Source organism: Pristiophorus japonicus, chromosome 12, assembly GCF_044704955.1.
Source record: "Pristiophorus japonicus isolate sPriJap1 chromosome 12, sPriJap1.hap1, whole genome shotgun sequence".
In the NCBI taxonomy this organism is placed as follows: domain Eukaryota; kingdom Metazoa; phylum Chordata; class Chondrichthyes; family Pristiophoridae; genus Pristiophorus; species Pristiophorus japonicus.
In genome coordinates, this window is record NC_091988.1 from 30,802,839 (window position 1) to 30,816,189 (window position 13,351).

Here is a 13,351-nt window from a genome sequence, read left to right on the forward strand (position 1 = left end):
ATTCATCTCTTCCTTCCTTCCTCCTCAACATACCTTTAAATCTTTCCGAATCATTCTTTAAGTCCTCTTCTGTGGTTTGGCTATTTTCTAGATGAGATTCAAACACACCTACAAATTTAGAGAGTGCAGAAAAGTACAACAATGTGTTAAATGGAAAGTTTTTTCTGCAAAGCAAGTCCAACTTATTGCAAGTGGCACTTCTGAAAACTGCTTGGGGGTGGACAGAGGTCAAAGAATGAGACTGTTTCAAACAAAACCATTTTCCTAATAACATCAGCCTCATTCTTTTCCACCTAACTGTGGGATTGAGAGATTTATACAGTCTTGCGGGAATGCAGTCTTGAAAAGGAATGAGTCACTGAACTGAAGAGATCAGTTCTAAAATATTAATAGTGGATTACATGAAAAAGAATTTAAAATTTTGATAGGGATATTCAGCTCAATACTAACATGCATTTCCACCTTTCTTGTTATTGCATGCCAAAGACAGTAGTCATTAAATCATGTAGCACGGTGTACATAATTTATACAGTCATTTCAAATAGAATATTTTAATTTTGGCTTTAATTAAAAACTTTTCATTTTACTCAAATAGTCTTACTTCTTCAATGTTATTAAAATATTTTTAGATTGAAAAAGCACAACACAAAACTACATATTAACCAGCGATTCAGCTGGAAACTTCTTTTCCCTCACTTAAAACTGGAAGTGATGTTTCATGTGGAGAATTTCAGAGGCGGTGTAATGCTATGCTGAACAGCTGTGAATTGATAACTATTTAAGAATAGAAGGATAGCTGTTCTTTGAAAATACTTGTGACTACGCATGCTCACTCCTGAATCTAAAGAGTATTTTTACAACTGTTTCTTAAGAAGCCTTCTGGGGTTTTCTATTGCACAGCCATATTTGGTGTCATTCCTTCCACAGCAATGCAAAAAAGATTAAGTGCCTGATTCAAGTTTTATAGCTTATTCACACATGGAGCCAAGAACCAATATTCCCAGTTGTTTGAGCAAACGCAATAAAAATGATCCTTCCACGGAGATGAAAAGTAAAAACATGTTTCCTTACAAACATAGGCAAATCAATTATTTAAAAAAAGCCAAAACAAGCCAAACAGTAACCATCCATCATTTCCTACATTACAAAGTGACAACACTTCAAAAAAGTACCTCATTTGCTGTAAAGCATTTTGGGATGTCGTGAAAGGCGCTATATAAATGCAAGTCGGCTTCTTTTTCAAATACAGGAACTCCCAATATGCAATAAGCATTATAGAATAAACAAGCTAGCACTGCTATCTCTGTAATCCATGGGAACAGGTGGTTTTCACAGGCACGCAAGGAGGTAAGGAACACAGGCTGCTGTCAGAATTGATCATGTTTACTGGTCTGCAACAGATTGTGTCTCAGCTGGCTCGTAAAACCAGTGAAGCAGTTTTGGCCTTACCCAACCATTGGGTAAATTATGGTGGCTAGATACAACAACAACAACAACTTGTATTTATATAGCACCTTTAACATAGTAAGACAAACCTAAGTCATGGTATGGCATATGCATACCCTGCAGTACCTTTTGCATGTGCGCTGTGTGCAAATAGGGTGTGGTGTCCTGAGGGTTGAAAACAAGGTAGCAGCACAGAGAATAAAGCTCAAACAGACACATATATATCTATGATTTTTTTTTCTCTGCTAGCAGCACACTGTGAAGGGTCATCTATTGTCACTCGCCAATGGGCATTCCCTCCTGCTCCATTAACTCCTTTATTTTGCTCTCCACCTTATTTTTGCAAATGACCTTTTTCCATGACTACTATAAAGGCACACACCGTCTTATTTTAAATGTCATCACATTTATTACAAAAGAAAGACACAAGTAAATGCTGGTAGTCGGAGGGATCTGGGGATCCTTGTGCATGAAGCACAGAAAGTTAACATGCAGGTACAGTTGGCAATTAGGAAAGCAAATGGTATGTTCGCCTTTATTGCAAGGCGGTTGGAGTATAAGAGTACCTAAGTCTTGCTTCAACAATATAGGGCTTTGGTGATACTACACCTTGACTACAGTGTACAGTATTGGTCTCCTTATCTAAGAAAGGTTATACTTGCCTCAGAGGGGATGCAACAAAGATTCACTGGATTGATTCCTGGGATGAGAGGGTTGTCATTGAGTAGAATGGGCCTATATTCTCTGGAGTTTAGGGCTTGACAGGGTAGATGCAGAGAGGCTGCTTCCCCCAGCTGGAATGTCTAAAACTAGGGGTCATTGTCTCAGGATAAAGGTTTGGCCATTTAGGACTGATATGTGGAGAAATTTCTTCACTCGGAAGGTTGTGAATCTTTGGAATTCTCTAGCCCAGAGGGATGTGAATGCTCAGTCATTGAGTACATGCAAGCCTGAGATCGATAGACTTTTGGACACTAAGGGAATCAAGGCATATGGGGATAGGGTGGAAAAGTGGAGTTGAAGTAAAAGATCAGGCATGATCTTGTTGAATTGAGGAGCAGGGCTCAAGGGGTCGTAAGGCCTACTCCTGCTCCTATGTTCTTACAACAACTTACATTTATATAGTGCCTTTAATATAGTAAAACGATCCAAGGCACTTCACAGGAATGTTAAAATATGGCACCTAGCCAAAAAAGGTGATATTAGGGCAGGTGTTAAGAAGTGCCTTAAAGGAGGAAAGAGGCGGAGGGGTTTCGGGAGGGAATTGCAGAGCTTAGGTCCTTGGCAGCTGAAGGCACAGCTGCCAATGGTAGAGCGATTAAAATCAAGGATGCTCAACAGGCCAGAACTGGAGGAGCTCAGAGATCTCGGGGGTTGTAGGGCTGGAGGAGATTACAGAGAAAGGGAAGGGCAAGGCAATGGCGGGATTTGAAAACAAGGATGAGAATTGGTGTTGCTTAATAACGAGCCAATGTAGGTCGGGGAGCACAGAAAGAAAGGAGAGAAAGATCTGTATTTATGCAGCGCCTTTCACAACCATCAGACATCCCAAAGCACTTTTTGAAGTATTGTCACTGTTGTAATGTAGGAAACGCTGCAGCCAATTTTCACACAGCAACGTGATAATGACCAGATAATCTGTTTTAGTAATGTTGATTGAGGGATAAATATTGGCCAGTACATCAGTGAGAACGCCCCTGCTACTCTTCAAAATAATGCCATGGGATCTTTTATGTCTACCTGAGAGAGCAGACACAGGGATGATGGTGAACGGGACTTGGTACACAGGTAGCAGAGTTTTGGATAACATTAAGTTTACAGAGGGTAGAATGTGGGAGGCCGGCCAGAAGTGCGCTGGAATAGTCAAGTCTGGAGGCGACAAAGACATGGATGAGAGTTTCGGCAGCAGGGGAGCTAAGGCAGAGGTGAAGTTACGGAAGTGGAAATAGGCGGTCTTAGTGATGGCACAGATATGTGGTCGTAAGTTCATCTCTGTCAAATAGGACACCAAGGTTTCGAATGGTCTGGTTCAGCCTCAGACAGTTGCCAGGGAGGCATGGTGCCGATGGCTACGGAATGGAGGTTGTGGCAGGCAACAAAGACAATGGTTTTGTCTTCCCAATATTTAGTTACAGAACATTTCTCCTCATCCAGTCGGACAAGCAGTCTGACAATTTAGAGACCATGTAGGGGTCGAGAGAGGTAGTGGTAAGGTAGAGCTGGGTCTCGTCAGCCTACATGTGGAAACTGACAGTGTTTTCGGATGATGTCACCAACTGGCAGCATCTACATAAGAAATAGGAGCGGGCCAAGGATAGGTCCTGGTGGACACCAGAGATAACTGCTGGAGCGGGAAAAGAAGCCATTGCAGCTGATTCTCTGGCTATGGAGAGATAGATGAAAATGAAACCAGGCGAATGCAGTCCCATCCAGCGTGATGACGGTGGAGGGGCTTGAGGAAGATGGTGTGGTCAACGTGTCAAAGGCTGTAGACAGGTTGAGAAGGACGAGGAGAGACAGTTTACTTTGTCAGTCATATAGGATGTATGTTGTGACTTTGATAAGGGGCATTTCGGTACTGTTGCAGGGCTGGAAACCTGATTGAAGGAATTCAAACATGTAGCTCCGGGAAAGATGGGCACAGACTTCGGAAGCGACAGCACGTTCAAGGACTTTGGAGAAGAAAGGGTGGTTGAAGATGGGGCGGTAGTTTGCATGAATGGCAAGGTCAAGGCTTTTTTCTTTGAGGGGGTACTGACAAAATTTGAAGGAAAGGGAAACAGCATTTGAGCAGAGAAAACAGCCACAACAATATCAGCCAACATGGGAGCCAGGTTTCATGGACAAGAAGAACTCGTAGAGGGTATGATGGGAGAGATAGGAGAGAAACTAGATAAAGAGGCACATTCAGGGCTAGAGCAGGGGGCAACCTTAGAAGAAGTTTGGCCCAGTGGGGAAGGGAAAGGGAGGTAAGCGAGAGGCAGTTGAACAGATGGTCTCAATTTTAGTAACAAAGGAATCCTTGAACTCCTTGCACTTGTTGGAGGCGAGGGTGGCAGCGACAGGGAAGAGGCTTTTAAGAAGATGGTTTGCATAAGAGAAAAGAAGCAGGGGGTTATATTTGCATTCCAGGATTATCCTGGAATAGTGAGCAGTTTTGGCAGACAAGAGCAGGGCCCGATTGTGCTTTATGTGGCATAGCCAGATCTGGCGTTGAATGGTTAAATCAGTTGCCTGACATATCCGTTCAAGTCTGCGCCCCTTGGACTTGAGGGCGGGAATGAGCATTGTACAAGGGGGAACAGCCAGGGTGAGAGAGAGGAAAATGGTTTTAATGGGGACTAGGGCGCCAAAGGAGGCGAGGGTGTGGTTGAGCAGATCGGTAGCTGCAGAAATTTGTGGTGAATGGAGGACCAAAGGCTAGACAGTTGGGGTTTTGAAAGTGCACCAAATTCAGGGATCGAGGCAAGATGAGAATTTAAATGCTTTATTTATTTATTTATTTTTAAGATGCTTGCATGGGCAACATTGAGTCATCTAGTGTACAGACAATGCAGGGAAGTGAGAGGTGTAATTGTTCACCAGTCACCCAGCATTCTAACTGGAATGTGCAATTTGATCCAGTCAGTGGCAGGGAGGCTGGAGGAAGGCATTGCTCTGCTTGACAACACAGCTAGTTACCAATGTATAGTGGCCCTACAGACATAACCCCTCAGAGTTCAGACAATGTACAGTGCCAACACTCCCCACAGTTCACACAATGCAAAGCACTAACATTCCCCACAGTTCAGACAATGCATAACACGAACACTCCCCACAGCTCAGACAACACAGAGCCAACACTTCCTCATGGCCTACATTCTTAGATCACCATCATGCAAGCATCTTCAGCCAGAAGTGCCGAATGTAGAATCCTGCTTGCCTTCATCCAGAGGTCCTGACTATCACAGGCACTTGTGTCCAGCTTATTCGGTTCATTCCACATGGCACTGGAAGTGGTTCAGTGCACTGAGCACAGTAAAGGGTACGGGCTGTGACAACAACCCAGCGAAGGTGCAGATGACCTGTGCCCAGAGCTTGCCACTCCCCTAGCCAAACTGCTTCAGTACAGCTTTGACAATGACATCTACCTGTTAATGTGGATGGTCACCCAGAAAAGCAGAATAACTAACTCAGCCACATACTGCTGGGTTAGTAGGAATCAGCAATAGTGCCATCAAGTATCACTTGCACACTGCTGACATGTTGGCCAATGCCAGGCCAACCCAACCTAGTAATCTCTAATTTCTGTGATAATTCTAGGTGAGACTGGGCCTCACTGGGTGATCTGCTTCTTTGATTGTGCTAACAAATATGCCATTTACCTTCCAAGTTTGAAATCCTATTGTTCTGAGTCGAGTCCAGTGGGGCTTTCAACTTGTCTGCAATTCAAAAAAAGTTTCATAATATTAAGTCAAAATATTTTGAGTGAACTTTTTCACCATAAATAAATTAGCCCGTTTTAAAAAAGCTGCTTGGCCATTAACCAGAACAGGTCCTTGGCATGGTATTTTCAGTGTTTCATGCAGTCTTTTGAAATGTAATACAGATCAAACATGGCTCTCACGCAGTTCGCTTGTTTCTATTCCTTATCCATTTGGTTTGCACAAGAATAAAAACAAATTTAAGTCCTTTAACAAACATGTATTAATGTTTTCCTTCTCCGCATTTCGAATGTGGATGGATAATTAAACACAAGATTAAAATTGTCAAAAATACAACAGTTGAAAACTAGTAATGCACAAAAGAAAACACAGCTGCAGTAACCTGGCCCCCAACAAATATCAATTATCCCCTCTACTTTAATCTTTGTCCGATATATTGTTGCAGTAGACATGTTTCTATTCTGTAGAGGAAGTTACAATGTCTTCTGGAATACTTTTAGTTAAATTCAATCTTAACAGTGCATTCTTTTAGATGAGAAGCACAGAAGAATTGTCAGGTCCATTTTTTTTGACAATGCAAGTACATTTTATACTATAGTAAATTAAAATTGTAACACATAGTTATTAAATAACTTCAATTCTTTGTTCACTTTTTCCTTTAATAAATAGAATCCAAGTGAGGGAATCTACAGGATATTAATCTCTTTAATAAAGACTTCATTGTCTCTTCTGGCTCCCGACATCCCAACCGATTCCTGCCGTTTTCAGGAGAGGAAACCCTGACCAGTTTTCCGCTACCTAACCCAGGGATTGGAGGCTAACTGCAGCATCACTACCTATCACAATGGCTGAGATTAGCTAACGCAGAACAAATCCAGAATTAAACGTGGAACTTGTTGGATGTGAACCTGCGAATATTGTTAATGAAGACAGGGTCGGGTTTTGAAGTCATGTCTTTCAAGGGATGGGGAAAAAAAAGGAGAAAATTGGCAGAAAAAGCAGCATGATAAGCTATGAATAAACTTAATTTCCTCTGTTTCACAATGTATCTCAAACTCCCCTCAAATATTCTTCTCCCCTTATTAGTACTGATCTACTGATGTCTTAAGAGGGAAAAGCTAATTTTCTGTTGCATGGACTTTGGTTCAATTAATTCATTGTTTCAAGTTCTCTCTTCTTCAGAATTGGTAGTTTAATACAGACATGAAGACATTGGTTAGCACCCTGACTGAAATTGATATTCTATCACAGTTGTACCAGAGTAGAGGGGCCATTGCTCTAGCATTGAATCCACAGCAGTAAACAATTCTATATTCTACCCTTTTTAATATATAACCACTGGTGTCCTTGGCTGCTTGTCCCAATAGGTCAAAGCCGGTTCTAAAATATGAGAGACTTAATTTGATAAAGCTGAAAAATTATTTAAGAAGAATGGTATTACTTGATCCTCCACACTGCAAATGGAAACATGATCACGGGCACTCCAGGTCAGAGTTTTGTGCATGAAGATCAGAAACATCTATTAATAGATAGATGACCAATAATAAATTGTGGGTGGCATTGGTTAGTATGTTCTTGGCTTTGACAGACAGTGAGATAAAAGGCATGCTATGGGATTTCACCAGGTCGTGCATTCATCACTTTTCACCAACAATTAACCACAGCGCTAGAGGAGCTCAATTCAGCAGTTAAAAACAGAAAAACGTATTTTTCTGAAAAGAAAGGTTTTGAATCACTGCCCGCAGCAATTATGGCTCCTACATCCCATATAACAGTTCCAGCTCAATTTATATGCCGCTTAGCAGCAGCTTCACTTTTTTTCTGGAGATAAGCAGAGCACAGTCTCAACATTTATTTTATTCAATGCATCTTAACACCCACAGTGGCACTGAACAGGTCATTTGAATATTTATGGTATCCAGTCAAACATGGAAACATGTGAGAGATCCTCTGAAGAGAAAAAAGGGTAAAAGCTTTATTGGCCCATCTCCAACTACCACCAGGCAGACTAGTTTTGGCAAATGCCTCATTTCATGGAACTTGAGCATCTCGCTCCCTAATGTTTTGGATTTCCTCAACTCTAATGTAGATTTCAACAAAACTGGTGTGGAAAAGCTGGACCAATTCTTAACATATACCAGGAGAAACAAATGAAACTCTGCATATCACACAACAGGTCCTATTTTTTTTATTTTTTATTACCAACTCATTTGCAATAACCCATGTTCTGATTAGATATGACAAATTGTTCATCAAATCAGGAGGTCTCTGTGCTACTCCCCCAAGACAACTGGACCCTGAAAGAGATGCATGGACAGGGCGTCCTACAATACACAAAATCTACTGAGTTCATCGATCAACAAGAAGCATAGATTGACGTTCCCGTCAGACCAGTACGTATGTCTGTCAAGGTCAACTCACTTACATATGTAAATTCTGTAATAATGTAGAAGTATTGCAGCAATGCAACACAAAGGCCTTTGAATTACGGTGCAGTCTTGAGCTCACAATAGTTTATTCTGTAGATACCAGGCTATAAATTTTAAACCTTTCTGCTCATCAGACAAAACTTTTAAAGATCCCATTTAAAAGAAAATAATTTGAGCTGCAAAGAGATCAGCATGGCTCCTAATGCCAGTCACTGGAGCAAATAAGTACCAATCTCCGAGTGCAAGGCAAAGGATTATTCTTCTCCTTTTGTGGAAACTTTTCACAGTTCAGCCAAATAAACATCTTGTAAGCACCATCAAGTGTTTTTTTTGTTTTTGAGATGAAGCATCCAGCCTGAATGAGAATTGAGAAAATTACAGGTTCATCTATGGTCAATCACCTTCAACACAACACAAAATCAGATTGATTTTAGGGTTTTGAATAATTTAACTCAAGAAGTTTAAAATTTTACTGCCAGGCATTCAGGCAAAAAAAAAAAGAGTAAAGAGCAAGGAGGGTGAAGAATTCCTAAAGTGTGTACAGGAGAACTTTCTTCATCATTACATGTTGGCCGTGGCTCAGTACTACTCTCACCTCAGTGTCAGAAGATTGTGGGTTCCTCTCACTCCAGAGACTGGAGTCCAAAATCTAGGCTGGCACTCCAGTGCAGTACTGAGGGAATGCTCCACTGTCAGAGGTGCCGTCTTTCAGATGAGATGTTACACCAAGGCCTCATCTGCTCTCTCAGGTGGACGTAAAAGGTCCCATCACATCACAAAGCACAGGTAATGGTGCCCCCACAATAGAACTTGAGAATCTTGACTCGGTGATGATGAAAGAATAGTGATGATCATATGTCCAAATTAGAATGGTGTGTGACTTGGAGGTGACTGTGTTCCCATAATATTACTGCTCAATCTTCTCAGTGGTAGAAATTGCAGGGAGGGAGTGCTGTTGAAGTAACCTTGGTGTGCTGCCGCTATGATTCTGTAGCTCATGCAGCCAGTGGGCTCGAGTGTGATGAAACCATTCTAATTTACTATATAAATAAGTATCCTGGACTTAGCAATTGAGCGAACCATATCAACATTTGTTGAAATCAAATTGTGGAGAATGGCAAATTGTGACAAGGGTTATGAAAACGAAAGAACAGCAAGCAGCATGGACAGATAGATGACAGGTGCAGTTCAATGTAAAAAAAATACATTTAAGTAATATATTTTGGAAACAAGACGACGGGGAAGTAAATGCACTGTAAGATTTTAAGTGACAGGTACAGAGGGATCCTGGTGTGTAGATGCAGATCATTAAGAGGTAGCAGCACAAGTAGGTACCGTCATAAAATAAATAAAGTTAAAGTTAATCTTTGGTTTCATATCAAGAGGCATTAAAACAAATGCAAGAGGTAATGTTCAACTTGTACTAGACTTTAGGAAGCAACTGGGGAAGTGTGTATATTTTGGGCACCCCATTATAGGACAGATCTAAAAAAGAAGTCTTGTTTCGAATGTTACATGGGCTAAAGGGGTGAAAGTTATGAAGAGACCCCCAGAAAGTTAGGGATTTTTTCCACTAGAGTTGAGAAGTTAAAGGGGTGACCCAATAAAAGCCTTCAAGATTATGAAAGTAGAGAGATTGTTTTCACTGGTGAGATGGTAACAGGGCATAAATTTAAGGTAACTGCAAGAAGAATTAAAAGGGCAGTTAGCACAAATTTATTTACACAGATGGTGATTAGAATATGCAATTCAATGCCACAAAATGATATTGAAGGATATCCCATAAATTCTTTAAAAGAGAATTAGACAGTTGTTTGTAAAATAATAGTCACATGTTTGGGGAACAAGCAGGAGAGTGGGATTGGAGAAAATCACTAGCATTGGATTGATGAGCCAAATGGCCCAATTCTGTGCTGCAACATTCTTCAATTCTTTATTCAATGTCTGCAAGAATGCAACAACATCATAGCTGATGGCTTTCACCCTCATACATAGGAACTCCGTCTCAAAACACCATGGGCCGAAATTTATACCTCCAGAGTACGCCTCCAGCTCCCAAAAAATGCGGTTGTACCGAGTGACTCTGGAGCTTCGAGTCCTGGGCCTGCAGGCGTTCGCCTGCGTAAAGGCCCACGGATACCAAGTGGTTCAGAAGCATCCTTGGGATCACGTAGGCCAGGCCAACCAATTAGAAAGGGGGATTCCTCAAACTCAAGGGGATTCTATTTATGAATGGAATCCCCATAAGCTTATGAGAAGTGCCCAAATAAATAAATAATTAACACCATTCTAATAAAAATAAATACCATGTTCAAAATTAATTAAAAATTCCTTTGATGAAGCATTTAAATAAAAAATAATAAAACATTTTAATTCGGCCCAAAATTTATGTAAACTAATTTTCAATGTTTGTCTGTTTTAATAATTACATTTTTTAAAAAATTAACATTTATTTTAACCCTTACGCTGGTAAAAGCAGGCCCTACGGCTTTCGTGGGCAAACTCTGCACCAGCGAAAGTGTTTTTGGGTTGCATGCTGTCGATTTGTCAAGGAGAAACTTAACAGATCACAAGTTCCGGGTTTTTGTGCATGCAGACACTTGTGGGGCCATTGAGGGCGAGCATATGAAGTAATCGACCCTGCAAAATCCGGGCCATTAGGATCCTCTGCAGGTGAGCTTACCCCAAGACAAATTTCACACAAATCTTCCAGAACAAAAAAGGCAACAAACTTTTTATTTTAGAAGCTTAAAGTCAGTCATGTGGTCACCCATGACAGGCCAGCAATTTCCAGGGAATGAATGTTCCTGTATGTATTCCCTCTCCTTTTTATCCATGGGATTATTTATAGATCCAATAGGAAGACACATTAGTTGTGATTGTTTCAAAAAGTCAGGGAACCAGTAAGATTCTAAGCATTGCTAGATTCATAATTTTCTCTTAGAGTTGTTACAACCAGAAATGCCTCAAGTCCATTGATGGCTTGGCTCTTGAAAAGGGAAGCTCACAGAAATGATGGTTACTCCTTTGATTACCTCTATTTATGTTGATGTAAATTCATGTTGGAATCCAGAAAATATTTACTTTCAAAATTTACAATAAATAGGAAATGTTTTTCTGGTGTCAGGACAAGCCTTCACCTCAAAGTGTTAAAATATCCCAGCTACTTTGCTGTAGCTCTAATATTGCTTTTCCAGGCTCATTACCTAATTTGCTAAAGATTCATATGACTACCATGATTCTCGTGTGTCAGGAAACACAGTCAAAAATATCTTCGGCATCGGAGTTGATAAAAAGACCTGAAAAATCAAAACTTGCGCTCATTCAGGAAGAGTTAATTGGAATCTGAACCCTGTTCTCATTTAAGAGCCATTTGAATCCCTGATTTTGCGTAATTTCAAGTTATTTACTTTAAGTCTCTCAGATCCTGCACACATTGATTGAATTTGCTTCATGTAGCTGATGACCTTATGTTCACAATGAGTCAGGCTTCATACTCCCAATTTATCTGTTGCATGCATACAGGTTTAGAGATTATGGTCAAAAAACTCCAGAACAGTCACTGCCCAGGGTCATGTATAAAAAAATAGGCACTTTGGTGAGTTGTTGAAGGACAACCTCAACATCTGTGGCACTATACTCCACCACAAATCCTTTTCAGGAGAACAGTTCGATATTGTACTCAGCTTTATTTCTAAAATCTATTCTTTACAACTCCACGAGAATATTGTGCAACCTTTCCAGAACTGTTGAGCAATTTGAAGAATTATGTGCCACCCAAAAATTGTAAATGATGATTGTAAGTGGCTCCATTAAAGAATTATTATGGTGGTCACTGATGCATATGCTACAACTATGACTAGTTTAAAACAAAAGCACAATTTGACAAAGGTCTAAAAAATCCAAATAAGCTCCATTTAAAATTAACAGAACATGGAGTATGCAATGCCACAAGTAAAAAAAGAATTTCACAGCAACACAATCAATAAAATTTCAAATGCAGGTATTATCTAACTGAATTAGAAAATACAATCCAGGGTTACGGCAAAAACCAGCAGCTTCATTGTTAAATCCACCAAATTCTCTCTTTGCTGTTTCCACCACTTAATTCATGGTAATGGCATGCTTACCTTCAAACTGCTTTACTTTGTAAAATGACAAACAAGAACAGGGAGCACAACTATCCTACTTAAAATTTGCAATTTAAAATAATTAACCTTTCAATTTCAAATCATATTTGAGGTTATTATAGGCTTATTCTAATACTTTGATCTGTAGGTAAACCTATAGGATACAGCCCATTACCCTTTTCTTAATGCTGTTGCGTAGTTTTTTTTCAGTATCCTATGCGTCATTTAGACAGTGTAAATCATACAATGTACTCACTCTTGCACTCAATGAACTGTTGGAATAGCTCAGAGCAGTCCCCTCCACTCTTTAACAGAAAGTGCTCTATTAGAAAGAAAGAATCTTCAATTAAGTATCTGTTTTAGATACCGTTTCCTGCTGGAACACTTGAATGACTAGGTTCAAAATGCAATCCACAGAATTAATAATGCAGATGGATACTTTATTTTGACAATGTGAGATGAAATTCAGAAAATTGGGGCGTATATACAATTTGTATGCAACAGCACTTCTGTTAATTTTAAGTTGATTTGCGCACTAAACTTCATACATTTGATCTACAATTGACAAAGCAAATTGAGAGCTAGAGAATAAGCATTCTGTAGCTTGCATTAATACATTGACTTATGGCAAACCGTCTTTTTGATTTTAAACCCCATTCCTTCTCTTAACTCTGCTCTGCCTCCTCCTCTCTCACCGATCCCCACTCCAAATATTTTTCATGGTCAGTAGACCCTAAAAATAAAAGTGATTGCACAATAGCAGAGCGTTAATTCTTAGATTACTTGAAAAAGGTTCTTCCAACTATGTTTACCCATGAATATCATCCAAATGAATTGCTTCCTGCTCATGAGAACACATGTCGGAGTAATAACAATTGGTTGATGAAAATGATTCTATCTTTGCTGATTTAGTATTTCTAAA

General features: G+C 40.1%; 1 protein-coding gene across 6 annotated transcripts in view; it reads right to left on the minus strand.

Annotated features, from left to right (window-relative positions):
- Positions 1–13,351, minus strand: part of slmapa (sarcolemma associated protein a) — a 242,193-nt gene that overhangs the window by 84,047 nt on the left and 144,795 nt on the right. For 5 of the 6 annotated variants that reach the window (XM_070895262.1, XM_070895261.1, XM_070895264.1 and 2 more), the window contains exons 13-15: positions 12,686–12,751; positions 5,811–5,867; positions 34–108 (exon numbers count right to left, since the gene is read on the minus strand). In XM_070895262.1, the coding sequence (XP_070751363.1) occupies positions 34–108; positions 5,811–5,867; positions 12,686–12,751 (198 nt within the window). The remainder of the gene's footprint in view (positions 1–33; positions 109–5,810; positions 5,868–12,685; positions 12,752–13,351) is intronic. The other variant, XM_070895266.1, reaches the window with a different exon arrangement.